Raw genomic sequence first — 25,170 nt, forward strand, 5'->3', positions numbered from 1 at the left:
AGAGAAAGCGAGGGAGAGCAAGATCTCTCATGCCTGGGAAGAAATTCATTCCCATTCACACATAAAGGCAGATTTTTTGTCTGATTTGCCCTTTCCTAAGTACAAACTGATGCGCAGTCGCCCTTCGAAATTTGCACTTCTCCGAGCTTTTGCAATGCAGTCAAGCAATGTATCCAAAAATGCACGTGTCAGAGAAAACAGCGTTGCGGAACTGTCCGTACAAGGCGAAACCATATCTACAGAGGGAGTATTTCACATTAACGTGAGTTTTCATGAGGTCTTGCATTCTTGCCCTAACTTGCAAACTGGAAGTTTGGAAATGTGGAGGGGCTGAACTTAAACCTGGAAAAATGAGAAAGCAAGCAAAATTGACATAGTCTCCCATCACGGATCGAGCTCCTCATTTGCCTGCTAGCTATAGTTCTAGTTGGGACGCGAATGGCGCTGTGGGCTAAACCACAGAGCCTAGGACTTGCCGATCAGAAGGTCGGCGGTTCGAATCCCCATTACGGGGTGAGCTCCCGTTGCTCGGTCCCTGCTCCTGCCAACCTAGCAGTTCGAAAGTGCAAGTAGATAAATAGGTACCGCTCCGGCGGGAAGGTAAACGGCGTTTCAATGTGCTGCTCTGGTTCGCCAGAAGCGGCTTAGTCATGCTGGCCACATGACTCGGAAGCTGTACGCCGGTTCCCTCGGCCAATAAAGCGAGATGACTGCTGCAACCCCAGAGTTGGTCACGGCTGGACCTAATGGTCAGGGGTCCCTTTATAGTTCTGGTTACCATTACCAAACCAGCTAACCAACCCTAACCCAAACAGCTTCTGCAGAATGAAAACCCACAAAGCTTTGGGTCTGCTTGGTTCAGTGAACACCCACCCCCAGTGGCGTAGCGTGGGGGGTGCAGGGGGGGCAGCCGCACTGGGCGCAACATCTGGGGGTTAGGGTTACGGGGCGCAAATCCACGGGTTAGGGGGTGCAAATCCACGGGTTAGGGGGTGCAAATCCACGGGTTAGGGGGTGCAAGTTACTTGCCTTGCCCCGGGTGCTGACAACCCACGCTACGCCACTGCCCACCCCCCAATCCCTGTGAAGGGAAAGAGGGAAACAGTACCTGCCCCCTCCCTCAGGGTCAAGGTGCAGGAGCCCTCCAGCCACTGGTAGGAAGGGAAGTTGTAGGTCTCCCCCTTTGGGGTTGTCACTCTGACGAAATTGCAGAACCAGTTGTCCGTCGGAAAGAATAAATAGGGCTCCTTGTGCAGGCGGATCAGATGGATGGGGCCCAGGTCCTGTTCGAACGGCACCTCGTAGTCGTCCACCTGGACACACAAAGAAGAACCTGGTCTGGAAGGGGAGCTGTGAAAGTGCTGCGCACTAGATTGCAAGAGAAGAAGAAGAAAAATACAGAGATTCTACTCCAACCACCCCTTCACCCAGCCAAAAACTTCGGGCCACCACTCAAGCAGAGCTCAGAATACAGGATCGAGGAGAGGGAGCTAAAAGTAGCTTTTCCTAAGGTCTCTCAGCTACAGTGGTACCCCGGTTCTCAAACGCAACCCGTTCGACTTCTGAAATGTCCGAAAACCGAGGCGCAAAGGGCAGCCTGCAAGTTCAATTGGAAAAATCAAAAACAACATGCCGCCCGACTGCTCAGGCACGTTTGAAAACGGAAGCAATTACTTCTGGGTTTTCAGCGTCGAAAAACAGAAACGTTCAGCTTCCGAGGCGCTTGAAAACCGAGGTACCACTGTCCTGGTATTGGAAAGCAGGAATTTGGCTAAATCGAATGAATGAGCAAATCCTTTCTTTCCTGCTTGGCTCCTAGGCCCTTGATTACTTTGATGTGTCCAAAGTGTCCCAAGTTGTCAGCATCCCCCTTAAACTGTGGTGAAGCATACAAGTTAAACAAATAAACGTGGTGGGCCACTAAGGGCCCAAAACGCCACATTTCCTTGTGTGGGGACTACAGAGTAGTACATGGGTAGGCGAACAAAGGCCCGGGGGCCGGGGCCGGCCCAATCGCCTTCTAAATCCGGCCCGCGGACGGTCCCGGAATCAGTGTGTTTTTACATAAGTAGAATGTGTTTAAAATGCATCTCTGGGTTATTTGTGGAGCCAGCCTAGAGTTTTTACATGAGTAGAATGTGTGCTTTTATTTAAAATGCATCTCTGGGTTATTTGTGGGGCATAGGAATTCATTCATTCCCCCCCCCCCCAAAAAAAAATGCAGTCCAGCCCCCCACAAGGTCTGAGGGACAGTGGACCAGTCCCCTGCTGAAAAAGTTTGCTGACCTCTGGGGTAGTGTGTTTAGAAATCTGGTTTTGTACTTAATTTTTCAGTGGAAGCAGAATTCCTTCCACACCATTACTTCCACCCCACTCAATTGGCGGGGGACGCTGTTCCCTGGTTCTCCTCAGGTGCCAAAATGTCTTGGACGGATCCTGTGTACATCTCCAAGCCAGTTAATTTATCTCTTCCTGGGATCTTCTGTGTCCCCTCCTCCTCCTCCTGGCCTTGTAGCAAATACCCTTAACCGTAATCTAGAGCAAACAGCATCCCTGTCCATTTGGGAAAGGACACATGAGGACGAGAAGTTGCTCAACAGCTCTTCCTTACGCTATGTAGGCCAGCCTTTGCAAACGAGGCCACTGAATTTATAGCCGGAAGATTGGGGACAGATGAAGTCCTCTTCCGCCCACTTCAACTGTGGAACTCCCTGCCACCAGCCTAGATGGCTTGAAAAGAGGATGAGGCAAATTCACGGGGGAGGAGAGGGCTGCCGATGGCTTCTGGCCACGATGGCTGTGCTCTGCTGCCAATGCTGGAGACAGTGATGTTTCGAAAGACCAGTTGCCAAAAAACACAAGCAGGGAGAGTTTTGCTCCCATGCTCATATCCTGGCCACTGTGAGAACAGGATGCCAGCCTAGATGCACTTTGTCCTGATACAGCAGGATCTTCTTATTTTCTTACGGCCCATGCATGCATAAGCTACCGTATTTTTCGCTCTATAAGACGCACCAGACCACAAGATGCACCTAGTTTTTGGAGGTGGAAAACGAGAAAAAAAATATTCTGAATCTCAGAAGCCAGAACAGCAAGAGGGATCGCTGCGCAGTGAAAGCAGCAATCCCTCTTGCTGTTCTGGCTTCTGGGATAACTGCGCAGCCTGCATTCGCTCCGTAAGACGCACACACATTTCCCCTTGCTTTTTAGGAGGGGAAAAAGTGAGTCTTATAGAGCAAAAAATATGGTAAGTTGGTGGCCTAGAAGTCACAAAAGGCCACCCATTTCTGCAGCACCCTCTCCCAGTCTAATAACCACCCAAGGACAATCTTTAGGGGTTCTGGAGAGAGAGAGAGTTGGATAGCTCTACCTCTCTTTCAAATCGGAACCAGTGAAGACGGTGAAGGTCCTGTGTGAGTGTCTGGAGGCGGTTGGAGGATGGATGGCGGCTAATGGATTGAGGCTGAATCCTGACAAGACATAAGTACTCTTCTTGGGGGGACAGGGGGCGGGCTGGTGTGGAGGACTCCCTGGTCCTGAATGGGGCAACTGTGCCCCTGAAAGACCAGGTACGCAGTCTGGGAGTCATTCTGGACTCACTGCTGTCCATGGAGGCGCAGGTCAATTCTGTATCCAGGGCAGCTGTTTACCAGCTCCACCTGGTACGCAGGATGAGACCCTCCCTGCCCGCAGACTGTCTCGCCAGAGTGGTGCATGCTCGGGTTATCTCTCTCTTGGACTACTGCAATGCGCTCTACGTGGGGCTACCTTTGAAGGTGATCCGGAAACTACAACTAATCCAGAATGCGGCAGCTAGACTGGTGACTGGGGGCGGCCGGCGAGACCACATAACACCGGTCTTGAAAGACCTACATTGGCTCCCAGTATGTTTCCGAGCACAATTTAAAGTGTTGGTGCTGACCTTGAAAGCCCTAAACGGCCTCAGCCCAGTATACCTGAAGGAACGTCCCCATCCCCATCGTTCTGCCCGGACACTGAGGTCCAGCTCCGAGGGCCTTCTGGTGGTTCCCTCACTGCGAGAAGCAAAGCTACAGGGAACCAGGCAGAGGGCCTTCTCGGTAGTGGCGCCCGCCCTGTGGAACGCCCTCCCATCGGATGTCAAAGAGATAAACAACTACCTGACATTTAGAAGACATCTGAAAATGCGTGACATTTTAATGTATTTTTAATCTTTGTTGGAAGCCGCCCAGAGTGGCTGGGGAGGCCCAGCCAGATGGAGAGGGTACAAGTAATAAATTATTATTATTAGTGTAGGGTTTATTCCTGAGCTCGATGTCCCACAACGTCAATGTTCCTGGCTCTTTATGAGGAGCAAGAGGTGCAGTCCCTGCTCCCTCAGAGCTTACAATCTCACATTTAATACCAGGTGGCAGAGGAGGGGGAGACAGCGAGGGAATCAGGGAGAAAGATGGATTTAATATTTGAGAAGTGCGTGGCGTTTTAGGCTCAATGGCAGGAGGTCAAGGAGAGCAGGTGTGCGGGTGTTGTGGCAAAGACTTCATTGCAAAGGAGGGTAAGGCATAAAAATTATTATTATTATTATAATTATAAGGCAGAGTGTTCTCGCACTCAGGACCCGTTTGCAGCTTCCCTTGAGGGGCATCTTGTTGGCGACTGTGAGAACAGCAGTCTGGACTAGGCTCCTGAGATATAACATCTGGGCTCTTCTGATGGTGTTATTTTTTATCCCCCCTCCCCCCCCCAGTTTTTGAAAGTTGTGCCCCGGGCTTTTACATTCTTGCATCAAAAGGGACGCTGTTAAATCTTGCAGACACAACTTCAGCCAATAATGTTAATTGCCAAATCTAGAAGTTAACTTGCCAGGGCAGGTGGGGTAGCGGCAGCGGGAACAGTCTCTGCAATGCTGGGCGTCTATGAGACCCAGGAAGGTCCATCAGGGCCAACACTGGTCACCAGTATTCCTTTTCTCTTTCCTTTCTCTTTTAAAATTATTACAGTACAGTGGTACCTCGGGTTAAGTACTTAATTCGTTCCGGAGGTCCGTTCTTAACCTTAAACTGTTGTTAACCTGAAGCACCACTTTAGCTAATGGGGCCTCCCACTGCCGCCGCACGATTTCTGTTCTCATCCTGAAGCAAAGTTCCTAACCCGAGGTACTATTTCTGGGTTAGCGGAGTCTGTAACCTAAAGCGTCTGTAACCCGAGGTACCACTGCACTGTATTAGAATGGCAATCCTGCTATGAAACAAAGAAGCTGACTCAGGCTGTGGCCAGTGGCCATTTTCTTTCCCCCAAAATGCCTGGCAGTCCTGAAATAATAATAATAATAATAATAATAATAATAATAATAATAATAATAATAATTTATTTATATCCTGCCCATCTGGCTGGGTTCCCCAGCCACTCTGGGCGGCTTCCAACAAAAGATTAACAATACAATAAAACGTCACACATTAAAAACGTCCCTAAACAGGGCTGCCTTCAGATGTTTTCTAAACGTCAGGTGGTTGTTTATTTTCTTGACATCTGATGGGGTGGTTTCCACAGGGCGGGTGCCACCACCGAGAAGGCCCTCTGCCTGGTTCCCTGTAGCTTTGCTTCTCGCAGGGAGGGAACCGTCAGAAGGCCCTCGGAGCTGGACCTCAGTGTTTGGGCTGAACGATGTGGGTGGAGACACTCCTTCAGGTATCCTGAGCTGTTTAGGGCTTTCAAGGTCAGCACCAACACTTTGAAGTGTGCTCAGCAACGTACTGGGAGCCAATGAAGGCAGAGTCAGGAACATTATGGGAAAATTAAAGATTTTTGGGTGGTTTGAGACTTGGCCAGTGCTGCTGGGCAGTTGATCCTAGCAAGAAGTGTGTGTGTGTGTGTGTGTGTGTGTGTGTGAGAGAGAGAGAGAGAGAGAGAGAGAGAGAGAGAGGGCGAGCAGGAGGGAGGGAGGGAGGGAGGGAGGAAGAGAGCAGGAGGGAGGGAGAGAGCAGGAGGGAGAGAGGGGGAGGGAGGGAGAGGGAGAAAGGGAGGGAGAGGGGGGAGGGAGGAAGAGAGAGAGAGAGAGAGAAGGAAAGAGAGAGAGAGAGAGAAACTCCCACTGCTTGCTAAGTTTACTGGTGCTGGTGAGCCTGCAGGGATCTGGCTTCAGGCCCCAGGCCCGTTGGCAGACCAACTCCGTGTTACAAAGACGTCTGCAAATGGGACCTGGAGCCTGGCCACATCGGCCCCCACTGAGTGGGCATCCCCTGCAGTCAACCGACAGGAGACAACCAGCCAGGTTGTGCACCCACAGCAGTGACCGGAAGAGGAATGACCTCTGGGCAAAGCACTGAGAGAAGAAACGGCGTGCTGCGTCTGCAGCAGCACAACCGGACTCCTTTCTCTGCCCCAGCTGCAACAAAACATGTCTCTCCCGTATTGGTCACAGCAGCTGCAGCAGGCGCCGCGACTCCCCAACAATTTGACACCACACTCCTTCGTTGTCTCCCGAGACGGACAGACGCCAACTGGGGGGGGGGGGGCTCCACCAAACGACACTTTGGCCAATCTCCACCAAACATGGCGTTTGCAGTTCCTTTCCTACAATCTCCTCCCGTTGAGACCTAGAAGCGACAGCGTTTGTCACCCCCAAACAAGAAGCAACCACTTGCCCGAATGTAAAAAGGTGAAAAACTTCTGGGAGATGATATATAATGAGATGAAAAAAATGTTGAAATATACACTTATAAAGAAACCAGAATCATTTTTACTGGGCATTGTAGGAGGTGATATTAATAGAAAGGAATGTAAGTTGTTTTTATATGCAACAACAGCAGCAAGAATATTATTGGCACAGAAATGGAAGCAAGAGGAATTACCGACGAAAGAAGAATGGAGGATGAAATTAATGGACGATGCAGAATTAGATAAACTAACAGGAAAGATTCAAAATCGGCGGGACCAGAAATTCACAGGAGACTGGTGTAAATTTACAGATTATTTGAAAAGTATTTGTGATGATCAGACTACGTTTGTAGGTTTGCAAGACGTTTTATGAGGAGAATTATTGGAACGATTGCCAAAATGGATAAAGGGGAGGATGGTTAGTTAAGATAATTAAAGGCAATATGAATTTAAGAAATGCGCATATGAAGTGGTTAAAACGGTGGATCATCAGAGGTGCTGATGGGGAAAAAAAAGATTGTATAAGAGGTGAAGTTTTGTGGTATGTATCATAATTTATATGTTAAAACTAATAAACATGATTATAAAAAAGCAACCACTTGCCCATTTACCCCGCCCCACGAGCAGTGAGGAGCGTTCACCTGAGATGCCCCCAGCCCCAAGAGGATGCCCGGTTTGCCACCTTAACCCCCCCCCCCCAGCCCTGATCTCCTCCGTTCTTGGTACTCACAGCCCCACGGACAAAATCTCTGCCCTGGTGGTCCAGGTGATGCTTGGAGCTTTCCCCGCGAGCCCCCACCAGCGTGATGGAGATGCTGCTGTAGGTGCCAGCCAGCAAGATGTCTCCGGTGGCCACCTGGACCTTGTAAGCAGCCATTTGGGAAGAGGCGAGACGAGGCTCCGATTGCACGGGTTTGTGCGGTGTCGGTGCCGAGGCAGGTATGAACAGCGTCACCTGCTCCTCCTCGAGGGCTGTTGCACCCACAAATACCCCGCCTCTCTCAACCCTCCTCCAGAGCCGTTTAGGCCACAGGCAGACGCTGTTGCGATGGGAAAGGTGTGGCTCAGATCGAATTCCCCGGGTCTTGGCTGCAAAAGTTCTGCTGTGACCACTTCTGGGCTCGGTGGCAACAATAAGACAGATTTGCTCCCAGAACAAAATGCAGAAACACCAAGGCAGAGACCGCACCGGCTGATTGTGTAACTACTGTTTCATAACTTTCTGGCTCATTGGGACATCGCTGCATCCCTGCAAACACACACAAGCAACTTGTTGCATGAAGCTCGCTGGCTTAGATGAGCACAGCAGGAGCAAAATGAATATTGCAATACTTTTTCACATTGTTGTCGCTGTTGCTGTCACAGAACTGTAAAGTTGGAAGGTGCCATCAAATGTCATCTCGTATGACCCCCACAGACAGCAACCCAACCCTTGTTTCAAAAACTCCAAAACAGGAGAATCCTTTCCAAGGAATCCGCTCCGCTATCAAACAGCTCTTAACATCAGAGAAGTTCCTCCTAACGTTTAGTCTAAATCTCCTTTCTTGCAACTTGATATTTGAATATGGCTATCCTAGGGTTGTCTTTGTCCATGGGGTTTTCTTGGCCGGGATACTGGAGTGGCTTGCCGGTTCCTGCTCCAGGTGGATCACATTTGGTCAAAACTCTCCACTATGACCTGTCCATCTTGGGTGGCCCTGCATGTCATAGCTCATAGCTTTTCGGAGTTATTCAAGCCCGTTTGCCACAGCAAGGCAGCAATCCGTGAAGTGAGAGCTGGACTATAAAGATCGCCAAAGAATTGATGCCTTTGAATTATGGTGTTGGAGGAGACTCTTGAGAGTCCCATGGACTGCAAGAAGATCAAACCTCTCCATTCAGAAGGAAATCAGCCCTGAGTGCTCACTGGAAGGACAGATCCTGAAGCTGAGGCTCCAAGACTTTAGCCACCTCATGAGAAGAGAAGACTCCCTGGAAAAGACCCTGATGTTGGGAAAGATGGAGGGCACAAGGAGAAGGGGACGACAGAGGACGAGATGGTGGGACAGTGTTCTCGAAGCTACCGGCATGAGTTTGACCAAACTGCGGGAGGCAGTGGAAGACAGGAGGGCCTGGCATGCTCTGGTCCAGGGGGTCATGAAGAGTCGGACATGACTAGACGACTAAACAACAACAACATCCTAGGATTGCCATGTTTCAAAAAGTAAAAACTAAGACACCCCTGTTGAGCTTTTTTTAGGAGGAGATTTTATTTAGGAAACCACCCGAACTATAGAGCTGTTTTCAGGAAGCCCGAAAGTTGTTGAGCTTTTCTTAAGACAAAGCACCCCCAAAACACAATTTTTCGATTGACTTGCCTAAGATCAGGGCATTGCCTTCCGGAAATCCCCCCCCCTTGCTGGACATCAATTCCACCTTTGAAATCCCGATAATGCCCAGTTTACTGCTTCTGACAATGGAGGGAGAACGCAACCGTTGTGGTTAGTCTTCTTCTTTGGCAATCACTTGTAGCCGAGTAAGATTGTCATCCATAAACACGGTTTTAACAATGAGTCCGTAAGTGACTGTGGAGGCCAATTCTGGACCCACACGTCCTTCCACAGTGGGGACATTGGTTTCCGGGCAGGAGTTGATCATAGTGTGGATTTGGCAAGCGTTTCTTCCTCTTAGCACGTTTCTCCCTTTTGTTCTGAGTTTGAGCGTCTTCAAAGTCCATGACATATTTGGTAAAGGCTGTTCTCCAACTAGAGCGCTCGCAGGCCAGTGTTTCCCAATTGTTGGTTTTATACTACATTGTTTTTAGGTTTGCTTTGAGACAGTCTTTAAACCTCTTTTGTTGACCACCAGCATTATGCTTTCCATTTTTAAGTTTGGAATAGAGTAGTTGCTATGGAAGACGATAATCAGGCATTCGCACAACATGACCAGTCCAACAAAGTTGATGTTGAAGAATTGTTGCTTCAACACTGGTGATCTTTGCTTCTTCCAGTTCACTGGCATTAGTTCGCCTGTCTTCCCAAGTGATGTGTATTTTTTTTTTAAATTTTTTTTTTAATTATTTAATTAAAAATTTTCAACTTTGGAATCTTTTGAGGAGTTGGAGATGGTGTTTATAAGAGGTCCACGTTCCACAAGCGTATAGTAAGGTTGGTAGTACAATAGCTTTGAAAACGAGCATTTTGGTTTTCCTGTAAATGTCCTCAAACACTCTGCACTTCAATCAGAAGGAAGCCACACTCGCAGAGCTCAGGCGATGCTGGATTTTGGCATCAGTGTTGGCGGTTGTGGAAATATAACTTAGCCTCAGTACATGCGCTTTCTCGGGCTATTGTACGTTCAGCAAACTGAGCGTACCCCAAGAATCCCTGCTCTGGGTTCATTTGCCAGGAATGGGAGACATTTCTCTCTCTATACCCAAATTTTAAGCAATTTTGAAAACACGAAAAAGAGGCCTGCAGTCAGAGGGGGGAGCAGTGGCGCCACCTGGTGGCTATGGAGTGTGATGTAGCAGGCGAGTTCCTGCTCAGTTTCTGCAGCTGGAGGGAAATTTGTCTGTAAAGGTAGCCTAGACGACTCCTTGGGATACAGGCAACTCCCCATTTTCATCAGTTGGAGGCATGCTGCAAACCCGGAAGTGGCATGAAAGGGGGGAAACAGCCCTAAAAGAGCGCAAATATGGTGCAAAAATAGTATCTAACAATCCCACGACCCTTTGCAAGTGCAACCTCAGGTGCCTTTGCACCAACCTTTGAGACCAGTGAAGAGTTGGGAGTTTGAGCAAGGAGGATGGGAAGGAGCAACTGTGGTGGAGTTTGGTGGCTTTTTGGTTATTTGAATGGTGTTCTCAATATACACAATTTCACTTAAACATGCAGGGCCTCAGATCACAACCCGTGCCTAAGTGAGGAGTTGCCTGTACAGTCGTACCTTGGATCTTGAACGTCTTGGATCCCAAACAAATTGGCTCTGAACGATCAAAACCTGGAAGTGACTGTTCCGCTTTGCGAACGATTTTTGAAAGCCAAACATCCGGCGGGGCTTCCGATTGGCTGCAGGAGCTTCCTGCAGCCAATCAGAAGCTGCGCTTTGGTTTCCGAACATTTTGGACGTTGAACGAACTTCCGGAATGGATTCGTTCGACTTCCAAGGTACGACTGTACTTGTTTCCCACAAGTGTGGAACCATTCAAACATGCATTCCCATAAAGGTAAAGGGTAAAGGGACCCCTAACCATTAGGTCCAGTCGTGACCGACTCTGAGGTTGCGGTGCTCATCTCGCTTTATTGGCCGAGGGAGCCGACGTACAGCATGACTAAGCCGCTTCTGGCGAACCAGAGCAGCGCACGGAAACGCCGTTTACCTTCCCGCCGGAGCAGTACCTATTTATCTACTTGCACTTTGACGTGCTTTTGAACTGCTAGGTTGGCAGGAGCTGGGACCGAGCAACGGGAGCTCACCCCGACACGGGGATTCGAACCGCCGACCTTCTGATCGGCAAGTCCTAGGCTCTGTGGTTTAACTCACAGCGCCACCCGCACACCTGCTTTCTAATCAGGTCTGCGAGGTCATTTTGTTTTTTTCCTAAGTTGCCTCTGACGATAGATGGATGGATGGATGAACCATCCCTTTAATGACAATCCTAGCCAGGTGTCCTCCATATATTTCAGACTGGCTCTCTCTGGTGCTGGTGGGAGTTGTATTCCAGCAAACTTGGAGGGGCACCAGGTTGCGAAAGGTTGCTGTGATTCATGTGTGGCCTGGCTCACTCAACCCAACCTAGCTGTTCTGCTGCCTCCCACAGCACGATTTCATCTTAACTACTCCTGCTCCTAATCGTTAATTAGGGCGCTGAGCCCTATTCCCACACACGGCTTGGTTTTGATTCATCCAAACCTCATGTGACTAGGAGTGCCTCGATTTCTCTGTCAACACAGGGAGTGACAAAGAATGGAAATGGCCTCTGTGAACCCAGGGTATATGTATATGTATATTAACTTATGGTCTGTGTGTGTGGTTTGGGAGCTGCACGGTCAGGGGAAAAACAATGCTGTCCAGGCTTGTAAAGACTGCGGAGAGAATAACTGGGTGCACTCTTCCCACCTTGGATCAAATCTATGCTTCCAGGTGCCATAAGAAAGCTGCAGAGATAGCGCAGGATAGTGCGCACCCCGGAAATGATCTCTTTCAGCTTCTGCCTTCTGGAAGAAGGGACAGGGTTAGAAAGACTAGGACTAGCCGCCTGTGAGACAGTTTCTATACAAATGAGATTTTGGTTTTAAATGCAGCGTAATATATGGAGCGTAATAAATGCAGCGAAATATATGGAGGACTCTGTGGGAGTATATTGTATTTAATTATGCGGTATCAGAGTTTTTAGCTGGTTAACCAAGCTGGGATATCTGGGATAGCAGGCTTGTTGGTTTTTGAAAGTCTGGCGTAGATTTTTTTCAATTTCATTGTTCTGTATGGGACAATGACAATAAAGATGGGGCAATGACAATAAAGATTATCGTATCGTAAGATGCAAATCCTTCACTTACAGGTTAGTGGTTAATTATTATATTGACTTTTTCTAAAGGAGAGGAAACGATGACAAGCTTCTCTTAAATTGCACGGGGCTGTTTGGCTTTAAATCTGGAATGTGTCCTGGACTCTATATAGCTGGGCCCTGAAATCACGATGGCAATCTTGCCCCGATCCGAAAGGATGCATCTCATTTTCATTTAGATTCAGTATGCAGAGGACTGTGTTTGTACACTTATTTTATTTATTGAGTCACATGTCATAGATCAGAGTTGGAAGGGACCCTGTGGATCATCTAGACCAACCCCCTGCAGATGCAGGAATGTGCAGCTGTCCCTTATGGGGAATCGAACCTGCGACCTTGGCGTTATCAGCACCACGCTCTAACCAACTGGGTTATTTGAAGAGCCTGTGAAAGTTAACATTGAAGCCAACCGATTGTACGTTAAGAACATAAGAAGAGCCTTGTGGGGTCAGGCTGATGTCCCAGTTTGGTCCAGCATCTGTTCTTGCAAGGGCCACCCAGAGGCCTCTGGAAAACACGCAAGCAGGATTCGAACACAATAAAGCCACTTCCGACCTAGAAAGGAGGTGGTGTTGCAGGCTTCACGCCCCCACCATGTGCGCAGGGGCTGGCTCTCAGCCTCCGTGCGATTGAGGGAATCGGCTGGCCTAGGGGGTGTGGCCTGCGCTATTTAATGCAGGCGCGGCCAGGGATCCCCCTCTTTTGCCGCTCAGCTGCTCCGGTTCTACTGGGGGGAGGCGGGAACTCACCACGCAATACTCTCCCCTCCTGTGGTTTCCAGCAACTGGTATTCAGAAGAGTTACTGTGGAAGCAGAGCATAGCCATCGTGGCCAGTAGCCAGGCGCCTGAAAATCTGAGAGGAAAGTGAGTGCGCTGCTCTGGTGCATAGCTGTCAACTTGCAGATTTGAAAATAAGGGACCAGCAGCCTCGAAAATAAGGGATCAGCAGCCAAAATAAGGGATTTTGCTATTGTAAAGAGTTACATACCGGTAGATTGGTAGCATTGACAGACGCTGTCAATCCGGCATGAGGTGGTTGTGGCGCCGCCGCGGCTGCTGAAGCGTCGCCCTTCTGTGTCCCTCCCCATCCCCTCCTCTTCCTCCTCCCCCAGGCCGCCTCCTCAGCTGCCACCACCGCTGCCGCGTCCAGGCTCGCGGGCGGTGTGGGCGAGAGTCGATCTCCCTCCCCCCCTCTCGGGCGGGGAAGGGCCGATGGAACTCCTCGCGCCAGGACGACGGCGCCAGCACGCTCTCTCTCTCGCCTGAGCCACTGCTTCCCTCCTGAGCCGGGCGAGCATGAAACCCGGGAAATTTAAGGGACATCATCAATAAGGGACAGCAGCGGGACATGGCGCTGGGAGTAGGGAGTTTTCCGCCAAATAAGGGACGCTTGACAGCTATACTCTGGTGGACTGTCTTACAACAGGGGTTGGCAGCCTAAGGCCCTTGGGCCACGAGCAGCCCATGGGGGTTGCTTAACTGGCCCATGGACCCCTGCCGCACTGGAAGGAGCGCCAGAAATCGTGTTTGCATATGCGCATGCGCACTCCGGCCCACTATGGCATCTGTGGGACCGTGAACCGGTCCAAGCCACAAAAACTTTGCCGACCCCTGGTCTACAATGACTTCCCAGTGATGGGCCTTCTTGCTACAGTCGTTTAAGCATTCACAGCCAAGACGACTATCCCCAACTCATGGCAAATTCAGCTAGGCTCAGTTTGGCATTTAACAGCTTTCTTGAAGGATTTCTGGGGTAAAGCTCATCTTCTGTCTGAAAGTTCTCTCCTACGTTATGATGCTGGAACAGACATGTATGTGCCTTTTTGTATTGTCTCCACCAAGAATTGTAGTTCCCGGCATCAGGCACAAGACAAAGCCCCTTGCACATTTTAATTGCCCCTCCTCCCCAAACTGTCGGGACGCGGGTGGCATTGTGGGTTAAACCACAGAGCCTAGGGCTTGCCGATCAGAAGGTCGGCGGTTCGAATCCCCGCGACGGGGTGAGCTCCCGTTGCTCGGTCCCTGCTCCTGCCAACCTAGCAGTTCGAAAGCACGTCAAAGTGCAAGTAGATAAATAGGTACCACTCCAGCGGGAAGGTAAACGGTGTTTCCGTGCACTGCTCTGGTTCGCCAGAAGCGGCTTAGTCATGCTGGCCACATGACCCGGAAACTGTATGCCAGCTCCCTCAGTCAATAAAGCGAGATGAGTGCCGCAACCCCAGAGTCGTCCGCGACTGGACCTAATGGTCAGGGGTCCCTTTACCTTTACCCTACCTTCCGAAACTAACATACCTTGGAATAGGTAAAGAGGGTTTTCTAGACATGAACAGGGAGCAGTAGGCACATTGGTAGCAAGCAATCGATTGAATAGAGAGGACACTCTACGATCACTTGCAAGCAATCCTATAAATGTAAAGATTGTAAGTCCCATTGGATTTCTGGGGTGTGGATGCAGCCTTAGTTCACAGAATCGACAAGAGAGTCTCAACGAAAATTACCGTTAAAAAAAGTTTGAAGGTGCCTTTCAGTTTATGTAACTTCACATTAGCCAGAGAGGAGTTCGGAAAAATCTTAAACACTGACGAACATCTACATGCTTAGTGCACTACATACAGAAGACAGAGGGTCTTGCCGTGTCTCGTTTTACATTCTGAGCCGGAGAAGAACTTTTGAGAGGAATCAACTCGTAATATAGCTTAGCGTTGTTACAAGACGGACCGACTTTGTAATGCAGGTCAGGCTGACATTGCTAAACACACCCGAGACCTAAATTGAGATGCTGTTCTCAATCTGAGGCGGGTTCAAGTAGTTGTAGGGGAGGGGTAACGACTTGTTCCTCTCGTTGATTTCCTCAGAAATCTTAGCCAGGTCGTTCTGGAAGTCCACAATGAGCCGCTTTGGCTCGTCCTCAGTGAAATGTTCATCGGGATAGTGGCCCAAAGGTCTCTGGAAAAGATTCGGGAGAAATCAGTGGTGAAGACCGTGCCTCAAACTCCCATTTAAGTTGCAGTGAACTCCTCACATTCGCAATCCTAAAACACAAATGTAAAACTCCTTGGACACCCCCACATTTGGAAATATTCAAAACAAAGTCAAGTTTTTGTCCTCGTCTGGTTTTTTAATGGGACTGCTAGGCCAAATGTAGACTGCCGTAATGCAGGGATGTTGAACTGGTGGTTCATGAGATGTTGCTTGACTACAACTCCCATTATCCATGATCACTGCCTATGCTGGTTGGGAGCTGATGGGAGTTGGAGTTTAACAACATCTGGAGGGCCACAGGTTTCCCGCCTATACTTAAATGCAGTCCCCCCGATGTGAGCCAATAAGAAATATATAGATTTGTCTCTTTGAGTTAATGATTTGAGTGTTTTATGACTTCGTAAGATCTGAAAGTTATCAATCCTTATATTCAAATTTGTAAGGGACCTTAATTTAAAGCAATCTCCAGACATACTGTTGAAACCCTTATTCTCCCCACAATAATTCATTTTAATTAACAATTGTATAATGATTGTGGGGGAAATAAGAGTTTCGATAGTATTGCCTGAAATGATTCTTCACGGAGTTTTGAAACAAGCATTTTAATGTTTGTGGTTCTCATCCATTTTTTCTCTTGTGTACCTTTTCTTTGTGGAATTTATTAGAATCCAAAGAAGAAATTGTTTTTTAGACTAATAATTTTGCAAAAATTCCATTTTGAGGCTGAAATTCAAGAGTTTAGATATAAACATGGAGCGCTAAGGGCAGATCCACAACATATGCCTTGGAAGTCAAACAGCTTAGTTCTCGAACATTTTGGCTCCTGAACGTCGCAAACCCGGAAGTGAGTGTTCCGGTTTGTGAGGTATTTTTGGAAGCCATGGGGCTTCCATGGCTTCTGATTGGCTGCAGGACCTTCCTGCAGCCAATCAGAAGCTGCGCTTTGGTTTCTGAATGTTTTGGAAGTCGAACGGACGTCCGGAACGGATTCCATTTGACTTTCAAGGTACGTCTGTATTCAGAACACATTTGACCAACATTTAAAGACATGACTTCCCTCAAAGAATCTTGGGAAATGGAGCTTTCCCCTCACGGAGCTACAATTCCCAGCACCCTTAACAAACTACAGTTTTCTGTATCATCTGGGGGAAGTCATGTGCTTTAAAGGTGCTTCGAATGTGCTTTCAATATATGGTGTGTATCTGGTCCTAAGTTTCTTCTTATTATTATTATTAAGTTTTTATTATTCATGAAAAAACACAAACAAAACAAAAAACTACAAATACATAATCTTACAATTACAAATTTACCAATTCAAAACCTGTATTCATCAAATAATAAAAATTATACACCTGTGTGGCTTCCCTCCACCTCAACTTTACATCCTTAAAACAATAATGTCTGTTTTACATTGTGTCTTTATACTAATCATTATCTATCCATTGTTAGTTTTGTTTTAGATTGATTCGTCTTCACATACTTAATCTAGGCATACCGACACATTACCTTTGGACCAGTGTTTTTTTCATATAATCCTCAAAACATTGCCATTCCTCCCTCAAATTCTGGTTAGACCGATTTCTTAATTTGGCCAATCCTATAAAATCACTTAATTTGTTTACCCAATCCTCCTTTGTGGGGACAGCCCACCAGATTAGAAAAGGTTATTTTTATACGCCACGGCCGCAGCTAGAGTTTTGCTGGCAAGGAACTGGAAGGGAGATCTGGCCCGAAGTTTCTTGACACAGAAAACCTGGTACCTAACCGAGAGCTTCATTCACTCCAAAACCTTACCGTGTCTCCTGCCTCGTTGCTTAGCAACCACAGGGAACAGAGGGCGATGCAGGTGGTGTTGACCTTGGGGAGGGTCTCCAGGACGGTCTCCAAGGTCTCTGTGCCCTTCATGGTGGGTGGGGGTCTTCTCATGGAGGGCGGGCTGTTGGGGATCCATGCACCATAGTCATACTGTGGGCAAGCAAAGGACCAAGTTAAATCAGGGCTAGCAGACAGTCCCCGGTTTTGTGAATAAGTCCCTGGACAAATTCCATCCCCGGAATGTCCCCGGATTTCATCTACCTCTGACAAGACAGAAGTCCTGTTTTGGGGGGACAGGGGCTGGGCGGGTGTGGGGGACTCCCTGGTCCTGAATGGGGTAACTGTGCCCCTGAAGGACCAGGTGCGCAGCCTGGGAGTCATTTTGGACTCACAGCTGTCCATGGAGGCACAGGTCAATTCTGTGTCCAGGGCAGCTGTTTACCAGCTCCATCTGGTACGCAGGATGAGACCCTACCTGCCCGCAGACTGTCTCGCCAGAGTGGTGCATGCTCCGGTTATCTCTCTCTTGGACTACTGCAATGCGCTCTATGTGGGGTTACCTTTGAAGGTGACCCGGAAACTGCAACTAATCCAGAATGCGGCAGCTAGACTGGTGACTGGGGGCGGGCAGCGAGACCACATAACACCGGTCTTGAAAGACCTACATTGGCTCCCAGTACGTTTCCGAGCACAATTCAAAGTGTTAGTGCTGACCTTGAAAGCCCTAAACGGCCTCAGCCCAGTATACCTGAAGTAACGTCTCCACCCCCATCGTTCTGCCCGGACACTGAGGTCCAGCGCCGAGGGCCTTCTGGCGGTTCCCTCATTGCGAGAAGCAAAGCTACAGGGAACCAGGCAGAGGGCCTTCTCGGTGGTGGCGCCCGCCCTGTGGAACGCCCTCCCATCAGATGTCAAAGCGATAAACAACTACCTGACATTCAGAAGACATCTTAAGGCAGCCCCGTTCAGGGAAGTTTTTAATGTGTGACGTTTTAGTGTATTTTTGGTCTCTGTGGAAGCTGCCCAGAGTGGCTGGGCAAACCCAGCCAGATGGGCGGGGTACAAATAATAAATTATTATTATTATTATTATTATTATTATTATTATTATTACTAATGTCCCCGGGAAACGCAGCAGGGGCAGTCTCAGCAGCCTGGAGCACCAGGAGCTGTTCGGACGTCCCCATATGATGGTGGTGCAGGGGCTCTCAGATGCAGCTTTTGATGGGGGGTGAAATCCCCAAAAAGGATGTTACTTTTTTCTGTATGCCACAACAGCTGCGAGAATATTGCTAGCGAAGAATAGGAAGAAACAAGATTTACCAACTATCAAAGAATGGCAGATGAAGATGATGGACTATATGGAACTTGCCGAACTGGCTGGGTGACTCCGAGACCAGAGAGAAGAGACGGTGGAAGAAGATTGGAAGAAGTTTAAAGAATATTTGGAAAAAATATGTTAATATTTAAATCTTAGAATAGCTCTGGAAGTGGATATAAGCTGTAGGGTTAGAAGTAGAAGATAGTGTATTTTAAAACAGTATTATGATAAAATATGAAGATTTTTATGGTAAAAGTAAGCGTGATTTTAAAAAAGGGCTAGAAATTACGATATATGTAAACTGCTAAAGATGAGGTAAAATGAAAATCAGAAAGGGGGGACTTGGGGAAGCTCACCTAACAATGTTTAGAAAAAAAATAAGGATAAGACAAGAATTTGTTTGTATTGTTTGTTTTTCTGTTTGTGTTGTTTAGTGGTGTTATAAAATGAATAAAAAAAATAAATAAAAAAGCAGGAGGGGGCAGGGATCTCTCAGTTAGGCAACAGGAAGCCTCCCTTCCCAGCTGAGGGATAATGTTATAGGATTTCTAAGGTCTTATATATATAAAATAAATGTTCATAAATGTACAAGGCTAACACATACATAAGTATATAAACCACGTGTCTGAAATGGTATCCTGAAGCCATTTTGACTCTCCCAAATTGACCTCAAATATTTCCTTGCAAGGAGGAAGGAAATGGGAAAAGCTTTCCAATTGTTTTTGGACTTTAGGGGCTTACACGTCCCTTTTCAAATACAGCCTGGCAAGTATCTGTTAAGCTTAGCAATATAAAGCTGAGCATACTATCAATACAAACCTAGACGGCATTTTAAAAAGCAGAGATATCACCTTGCCAACAAAGGTCCGTATAGTAAAAGCTATGGTTTTCCCAGTGGTGATGTATGGAAGTGAGAGCTGGACCATAAAGAAGGCTGATCGCCGAAGAATTGATTCTTTTGAATTCTGGTGCTGGAGGAGACTCTTGAGAGTCCCATGGACTGCGAGAAGATCAAACCTCTCCATTCTGAAGGAAATCAGCCCTGAGTGCTCACTGGAAGGACAGATCCTGAAGCTGAGGCTCCAAGACTTTGGCCACCTCATGAGAAGAGAAGACTCCCTGGAAAGATGGAGGGCACAAGGAGAAGGGGACGACAGAGGATGAGATGCTGGGACAGTGTTCTCGAAGCTACCAGCATGAGTTTGACCAAACTGCAGGAGGCAGTGGAAGACAGGAGGGCCTGGCGTGCTCTGGTCCATGGAGTCACGAAGAGACAGACATGACTAAACAACAACTATCAATATGCGTAGGTGTTATGTACTAAGCTTGGATCCTAGAACAATAGGCAAGTAGGATCCTAGAATGCAACAACTGATTGGCTTGCAGGAAAAGACCAATCGGGCTCCAGGAGGGAAGCAGAATCAGCCAATCAGAAGGGACTCATTGTGTGAATAATGTATATAAAAGCCTGAGGTTTGGGGGGCAATTCAATCACTGTTTACAAGCTGCAAGAAAGAGCATTAAATCACTACAGGACTCCGAGTATATTTCAGTAAGAGATTCAAAGGCCAGGCTACCCAGAAAATGCAATCAAGTAAGGCATGATCAGGTATCCTGGCAGACAGGAGAGAAGCAACACACTCAAATTTCTGCTGTAGACCACCTCCTTCTGTGATATATGTATGATGTTTTGGGGGGTGGCCTTGGGCTACAGGGGAGGCAATTTCTAGAGTCTATATAAGGGCTTGCACACCAGTGTTCTGGGTTCCTCTCCTCCCTCCCTGCGTGGGGTCCGTGGGGACCCTGTTGCAACAATTCCTTGAATAAAGATCAGGCTTACTAGCTGCTTTGCTTCTCAATATTCTCTGGTCGGCCTCTGTTATTTTCTCCTACCAATAAAGAACCTACATAAGGACTCTCTATGGGCTCTTGGGTACCTCATAAGGGGAAAGGACCAGTTTTTTCTTATAACAAATTATAATACGTGTTTCAGGAGACAAAAGGAATCTTCTGCATTTCCCCAAGAAGAGGCCAAATCTATGCTTTGCTGCTCAAGAGGGGAGTCAGGACAGGAAGGTACCGTATTTTTCGCTCTATAAGACGCACTTTTCCCCTCCTAAAAAGTAAGGGGAACGATGCCTTATGAGGAACGGCTAAGGGAGCTGGGCATGTTTAGCCTGGAGAAGAGGAGGTTAAGGGGTGATATGATAGCCATGTTCAAATATATAAAAGGATGTCACATAGAGGAGGGAGAAAAGTTGTTTTCTGCTGCTCCAGAGAAGCGGACACGGAGCAATGGATCCAAACTACAAGAAAGAAGATTCCACCTAAACATTAGGAAGAACTTCCTGACAGTAAGAGCTGTTCGACAGTGGAATTTGCTGCCAAGGAGTGTGGTGGAGTCTCCTTCTTTGGAGGTCTTTAAGCAGAGGCTTGACAACCATATGTCAGGAGTGCTCTGACGGTGTTTCCTGCTTGGCAGGGGGTTGGACTCGATGGCCCTTGGGGTCTCTTCCAACTCTATGATTCTATGATTCTATGTTTGTGCGTCTTCTGGAGTGAATGTAGACTGTGCAGCTATCGCTGAAGCCAGCACAGCAAGAGGGAGAGCTGCACAGTGCCTCTTGTTGTGATGTCTTAGCTGATCCTCCTTCATCCTTCCTCTTCAACAACATTTGATTCAGATTTTTTTTTTCTTGTTTTCCTCCTCTAAAAACTAGGTGCGACTTATGGCTGGGTGCATCTTATAGAGTGAAAAATACGGTAAGTGTGGCCTCTTACCTGACCAGAGTTGACAGCAGCGTGTTGCGCTGAGCAGGTGAAGATCACCATTGTCAAGAACTTGGTTAGCTCCTCCATGGTCTCCAGAGACGAGGGGGCACCGGACGTCTTCCTGTTCTTGAAGGCTTCCTGGAAGATCTCTCGGATCCAGGCCTGGAGTTCTGGGTCGCTCTGGACGCGGCCGTCACTCTTGTAGTAGAACCGGACAAGTCTGGCCACGAACCTGGGACATGAAGAAAGTGCATGCTGGGAGGCCTTGCCAGGCGTCGATCCAAGATGGCAGCTGCCCCACCTTCCAACCAGGTTCCCTCTAGGTCAGCGGTTCCCAACCTGTGGGTCCCCAGATGTTGTTGGACTACAGCTCCCAGCACCCCTGAGCTCTGGCCTTGCTAGCTAGGGGTGATGGGAGTTGTAGTTCAAAAACATCTGGGGACCCACAGGTTGAGAAAGGCTGCTCTAGGTGTTTACGGCTCCCATCCCTGCTGGCGTCACCTCTCTATGGCGGCCCAAATCTTCAGCCCATCGTCCCGGTAGTGGTAGTTTGCGACGGAGGCGACCCCGCGGGCCGCAATGTCGTCGGGGAGGCAGAGGGAGGCATAAGCCATGCTGTAGGTTCCTTTCCCCACAATGGGCACGATTCCTTTGTAGCCTGCTGAGGTAGCCTGGGGGTGGGGGAAAGAGTCAGACGTGAGTATTCAAAGGGTGGGACAGGACAGGGAGAAAAGGCATTTACAGTGGTGCCCCGCAAGACGGACTCCTCGCAAGACGGAAAACCCGCTAGACGAAAGGGTTTTCCGTTTTGGAGGCGCTTCGCAAAACGAATTTCCCTATGGGCTTGCTTCGCAAGACGAAAATGTCTTGCGAGTTCCTGCGGGGTTTTTTCCCTTCCCCCCCTTTTCCTAAGCCCTAAGCCGCTTATCAGCTGATCCGCTAAAAGCCGCTAAACCGCTAATAGCGCTAATCCGCTAAGCTGTCAATGGGCTTGCTTCGCAAGACGAAAAAACCGCTATACGAAGAGCCTCACGGAACGGATTAATTTCGTCTTGCGAGGCACCACTGTATCTTCAAGCTCCCTGCATTGCGAGAAAACCAGGTCATTAAATTTCGCTCCATTTCCAAATTGTGCTTCGCTTTTCTAGATGACAATACTGAAGAAGAAGGGTTGTCGGGCTCAGCCTTAGGGGGCAGGTGAAATAAGTTCCACAGCAAAATAAATTTGCAAGCAAGCCTTTCTCATTCTAAAGATAAAACATGGGATGTTTTATCTATATCGGTATTCTGAATTACGAGCACCGAAGGATTTAGATGGGAAGCTGGGGTGGGGGGGTGGGGGGACCAGACACTAAAAAGTGGAAATTAGCACACTGATTTGGGGTTGTTTGTTTCACTTTTCCTCTCCTTTCGGATCCAAGGATTGTAGACGTAAGAGGATGGTGATGAGAGGGTGAGGCAAATTTCTATATTATATGTTGTTGTTGCTACAAAGTTCTTAGCCGTGGACAATGCTGGATTCTGGTGTAACACATTTAGGTGCATGAGATTTAAGATCCCATGTTCAAAAATGTCCAAGTTGGAGAACAACTTGAGATACATTTACGAATTTGACCCTTTGGGCGCAGATTTCAGAGAAAATCTGCCAAACTGCAGACAGCATTTTCTGCATGGACATCCATCCCATCGCTTGCTTCTTTGTGCAATTTGAGCCGGTGGGGGCAGCTAATCTGGCTGTGGTGCCCCAAGCTAAAGCAGAAAGATGCACATTCTCATTCGGGTCTCAAAATCCATCTCTGAGAGCAGGCAGGAGGATGCACCACAGGGTCAGAGGAGGGGTGGGGTGTGGGCGGTACGCCCTGGGTGTCAACACTGGGGGGGGGTTTTACATTCGGCACACTGCCCGCCCACAACTCCCAAGCCTACCCTGAGCTGTCGGGAAAAGGGGTGGAGCTACACCGCCTTGCCGGCAGCCTTCCCCACTTTTCCCTTCGTTTTGAGAGCTTGGGGGAGGCTTGGGAGTCGCAGGCGGGTGGCGCGCTGTTGCCCCTGCTCCCAGGCTGCTTCCTGGGGGGGGAAGCCCCCCCCCGAGCTGCCAAAAGGAAGAAGGAAGGGACTGTTAGTTTCTGTTTGCCCCTGTGCAGTGCTTTGGAGTCACAAGACTCTGTTTACATTCCAGAGACATTCCAGGCTGCTGGAAGTCTCAGGGAAGACAGGAGACGGATATGACTTTACTGGATCCCTGTTCCTTTGTTCTTCAGTTGCTCTCTGCTCTCACAGAGAGAGGATGATTTCTTTTCTGTCTGCGTAGCTTAGAAAACAAAGCATAGCGATGTAGCCATAAATCTCATCACTTCCGCGTGCTGTTTGGATTCTCTGCGTAAGAGGAACATGCCTGGAGGCCTCATCAAAGGCTCAGGTTGTTAATCACGTCGGAGGCGATTCTGGAAGGTGAGCTTTATCAGCTCGGCAGAAAGAATGGAGATTCCGACAGGGAGGAAGGCTGTTGGCAAAGCAGTGTGGCTCCCTCTTTCCTCGCCCAGGAAGCAGCCCGCCGTGGGCGTCTCGCCCCCTGGGGCGCTAGCCTCGCCCCATGGCTCCGCCCCCAGATGCACAGTAGCTAAGCTCCGCCTCTGATGCACCAGACAGACAAGCAAACTCAAGAAGGGGAAAGGGGTCTTCTCTCTCTCTTACCAGGTCCATCATCCCGCCTTCCATGATGAGCCTGACTCTGGCCAAAGCGTTGATCTGGAGGGTGTATCGGAAGTGTGGGATCATGAGCTGCAAGGCGGGAAAGAAAACCTGTTTGTTAAGTTGTGGGTGAACATATCAGACGACACAGCGATTCTCCAAACAGCTCTTGTTTATTCACAGGCCAGAACAAAACTGAACTGGAGGGTTCAGCCAGCCTGCTTATATAGAGCTCCACTAGAACGCAACAGTAACCGTGTTCCAATCGCTGAACATCACTTTCGATCCCTTATTTGCATATGTGGACCTGAGTGAAAACTATCTACAGTATCCCCCTGCTGGCCCAGGGTGAGAACTTCAGTACATAACACTGTTGGAACCCTTGGCCTGGAGAGAGACTTGAAAGTCACACAGCCAAAACCTCCAGCCAAGGCACTCGAACCCCGCTCCCTTTCAGTCCCAAAACCAAGCAGCGTGATTGCAAAACTCCCAAGAGATCACAACGCAAAAAGCTACTGGGCTGTGCTCGACTCACGAGTAAAACAGGCCCAGCCTTGCGGCAAGAAAGATCCTTTCGCGGGGAACAGATTCTTGTCCTTCGCCCTCAGGCAGCGGTGCGCCCCTCCACCCTCATCCCGCCGGCACTTTCGAAGATGGAGTCGCTCCCGTTCGACCTTTGGGTTTCCCAGGGGCTGCCGCAACGGCAGGAGGGGGGGGTCCAGCGAAACCTTTTCCTTGCCTTTCCTCACTTGGCTGTGCGAACCCTAACGTGACCCTAGGGCCGGACGCTGTTCCTTCCCCACCCTGGCCGCCGACGTACCTTGAAGACCGGGTGGCACAACGGCAGATGCCTCAGAGTGCAGATAGCAAAGACCTCGGCCACCAGGTGTGTCTGGAGCAGGTGGGAGATGTTCTGGTGGACGTGGAAGTCGGCGTTGCGGACCCACATTTTAGCCAGGGTCCAGTCCCACACGGAGTCGCTGGGGAGGAAGATGGGGTTGTTGGGGCCCGGAGTTTGTCTCAGCTGAGGGAAAGAAGGAGAGGAGCTGGTGAAGGGGTGGTTGGGGTCGCTGAGGGTGGGGCAACAGGTTGTGAAATGCTCCCCCTCCAGCAGGTTTGGGGTTCAAGCCAAAGTGGCTACAGTGGTGCCTCGCAAGACGAAATTAATCCGTTCCGCGAGTCTCTTCGTCTTGCGGTTTTTTCGTCTTGCGAAGCATGGCTATTAGCGGCTTAGCGGCTATTAACGGCTTAGCGGCTTTAAGAAAAAGGGGAAAAACTCGCAAGAACTCGCAAGACATTTCGTCTTGCGAAGCAAGCCCATAGGAAAATTCGTCTTGCGAAGCACCTCAAAAAACGGAAAACTCTTTCGTCTAGCGAGTTTTTCGTCTTGCGAGGCATTCGTCTT

General features: G+C 48.9%; 2 protein-coding genes across 3 annotated transcripts in view; both read right to left on the reverse strand.

Moving 5' to 3' along the window:
- The window catches only part of LOC310828828 (hydroperoxide isomerase ALOXE3-like), a 36,760-nt gene extending 28,972 nt beyond the window's left edge, over positions 1–7,788 (reverse strand). Inside the window, exons 1-2 of the mRNA XM_083706749.1 lie at positions 7,367–7,788; positions 1,109–1,313 (exon numbers count right to left, since the gene is read on the reverse strand). Coding sequence (XP_083562875.1) covers positions 1,109–1,313; positions 7,367–7,513 — 352 coding nt within the window. The 5' untranslated portion in view covers positions 7,514–7,788. The remainder of the gene's footprint in view (positions 1–1,108; positions 1,314–7,366) is intronic.
- Positions 7,789–12,385: 4,597 nt separating this feature from the next.
- LOC310828796 (polyunsaturated fatty acid lipoxygenase ALOX15B-like) overlaps positions 12,386–25,170 on the reverse strand; it is a 46,670-nt gene continuing 33,885 nt past the window's right edge. For both annotated transcript variants that reach the window (XM_083706662.1, XM_083706661.1), the window contains 6 exons: positions 24,586–24,789; positions 23,769–23,855; positions 21,576–21,745; positions 21,084–21,306; positions 16,962–17,132; positions 12,386–15,131 (listed from right to left, as the gene is read on the reverse strand). In XM_083706662.1, the coding sequence (XP_083562788.1) occupies positions 14,952–15,131; positions 16,962–17,132; positions 21,084–21,306; positions 21,576–21,745; positions 23,769–23,855; positions 24,586–24,789 (1,035 nt within the window). In that variant the 3' untranslated portion in view covers positions 12,386–14,951. The remainder of the gene's footprint in view (positions 15,132–16,961; positions 17,133–21,083; positions 21,307–21,575; positions 21,746–23,768; positions 23,856–24,585; positions 24,790–25,170) is intronic.

Source organism: Podarcis gaigeae (assembly GCF_964106915.1).
Source record: "Podarcis gaigeae genome assembly, chromosome: 13".
Classification (NCBI taxonomy): Eukaryota; Metazoa; Chordata; class Lepidosauria; order Squamata; family Lacertidae; genus Podarcis; species Podarcis gaigeae.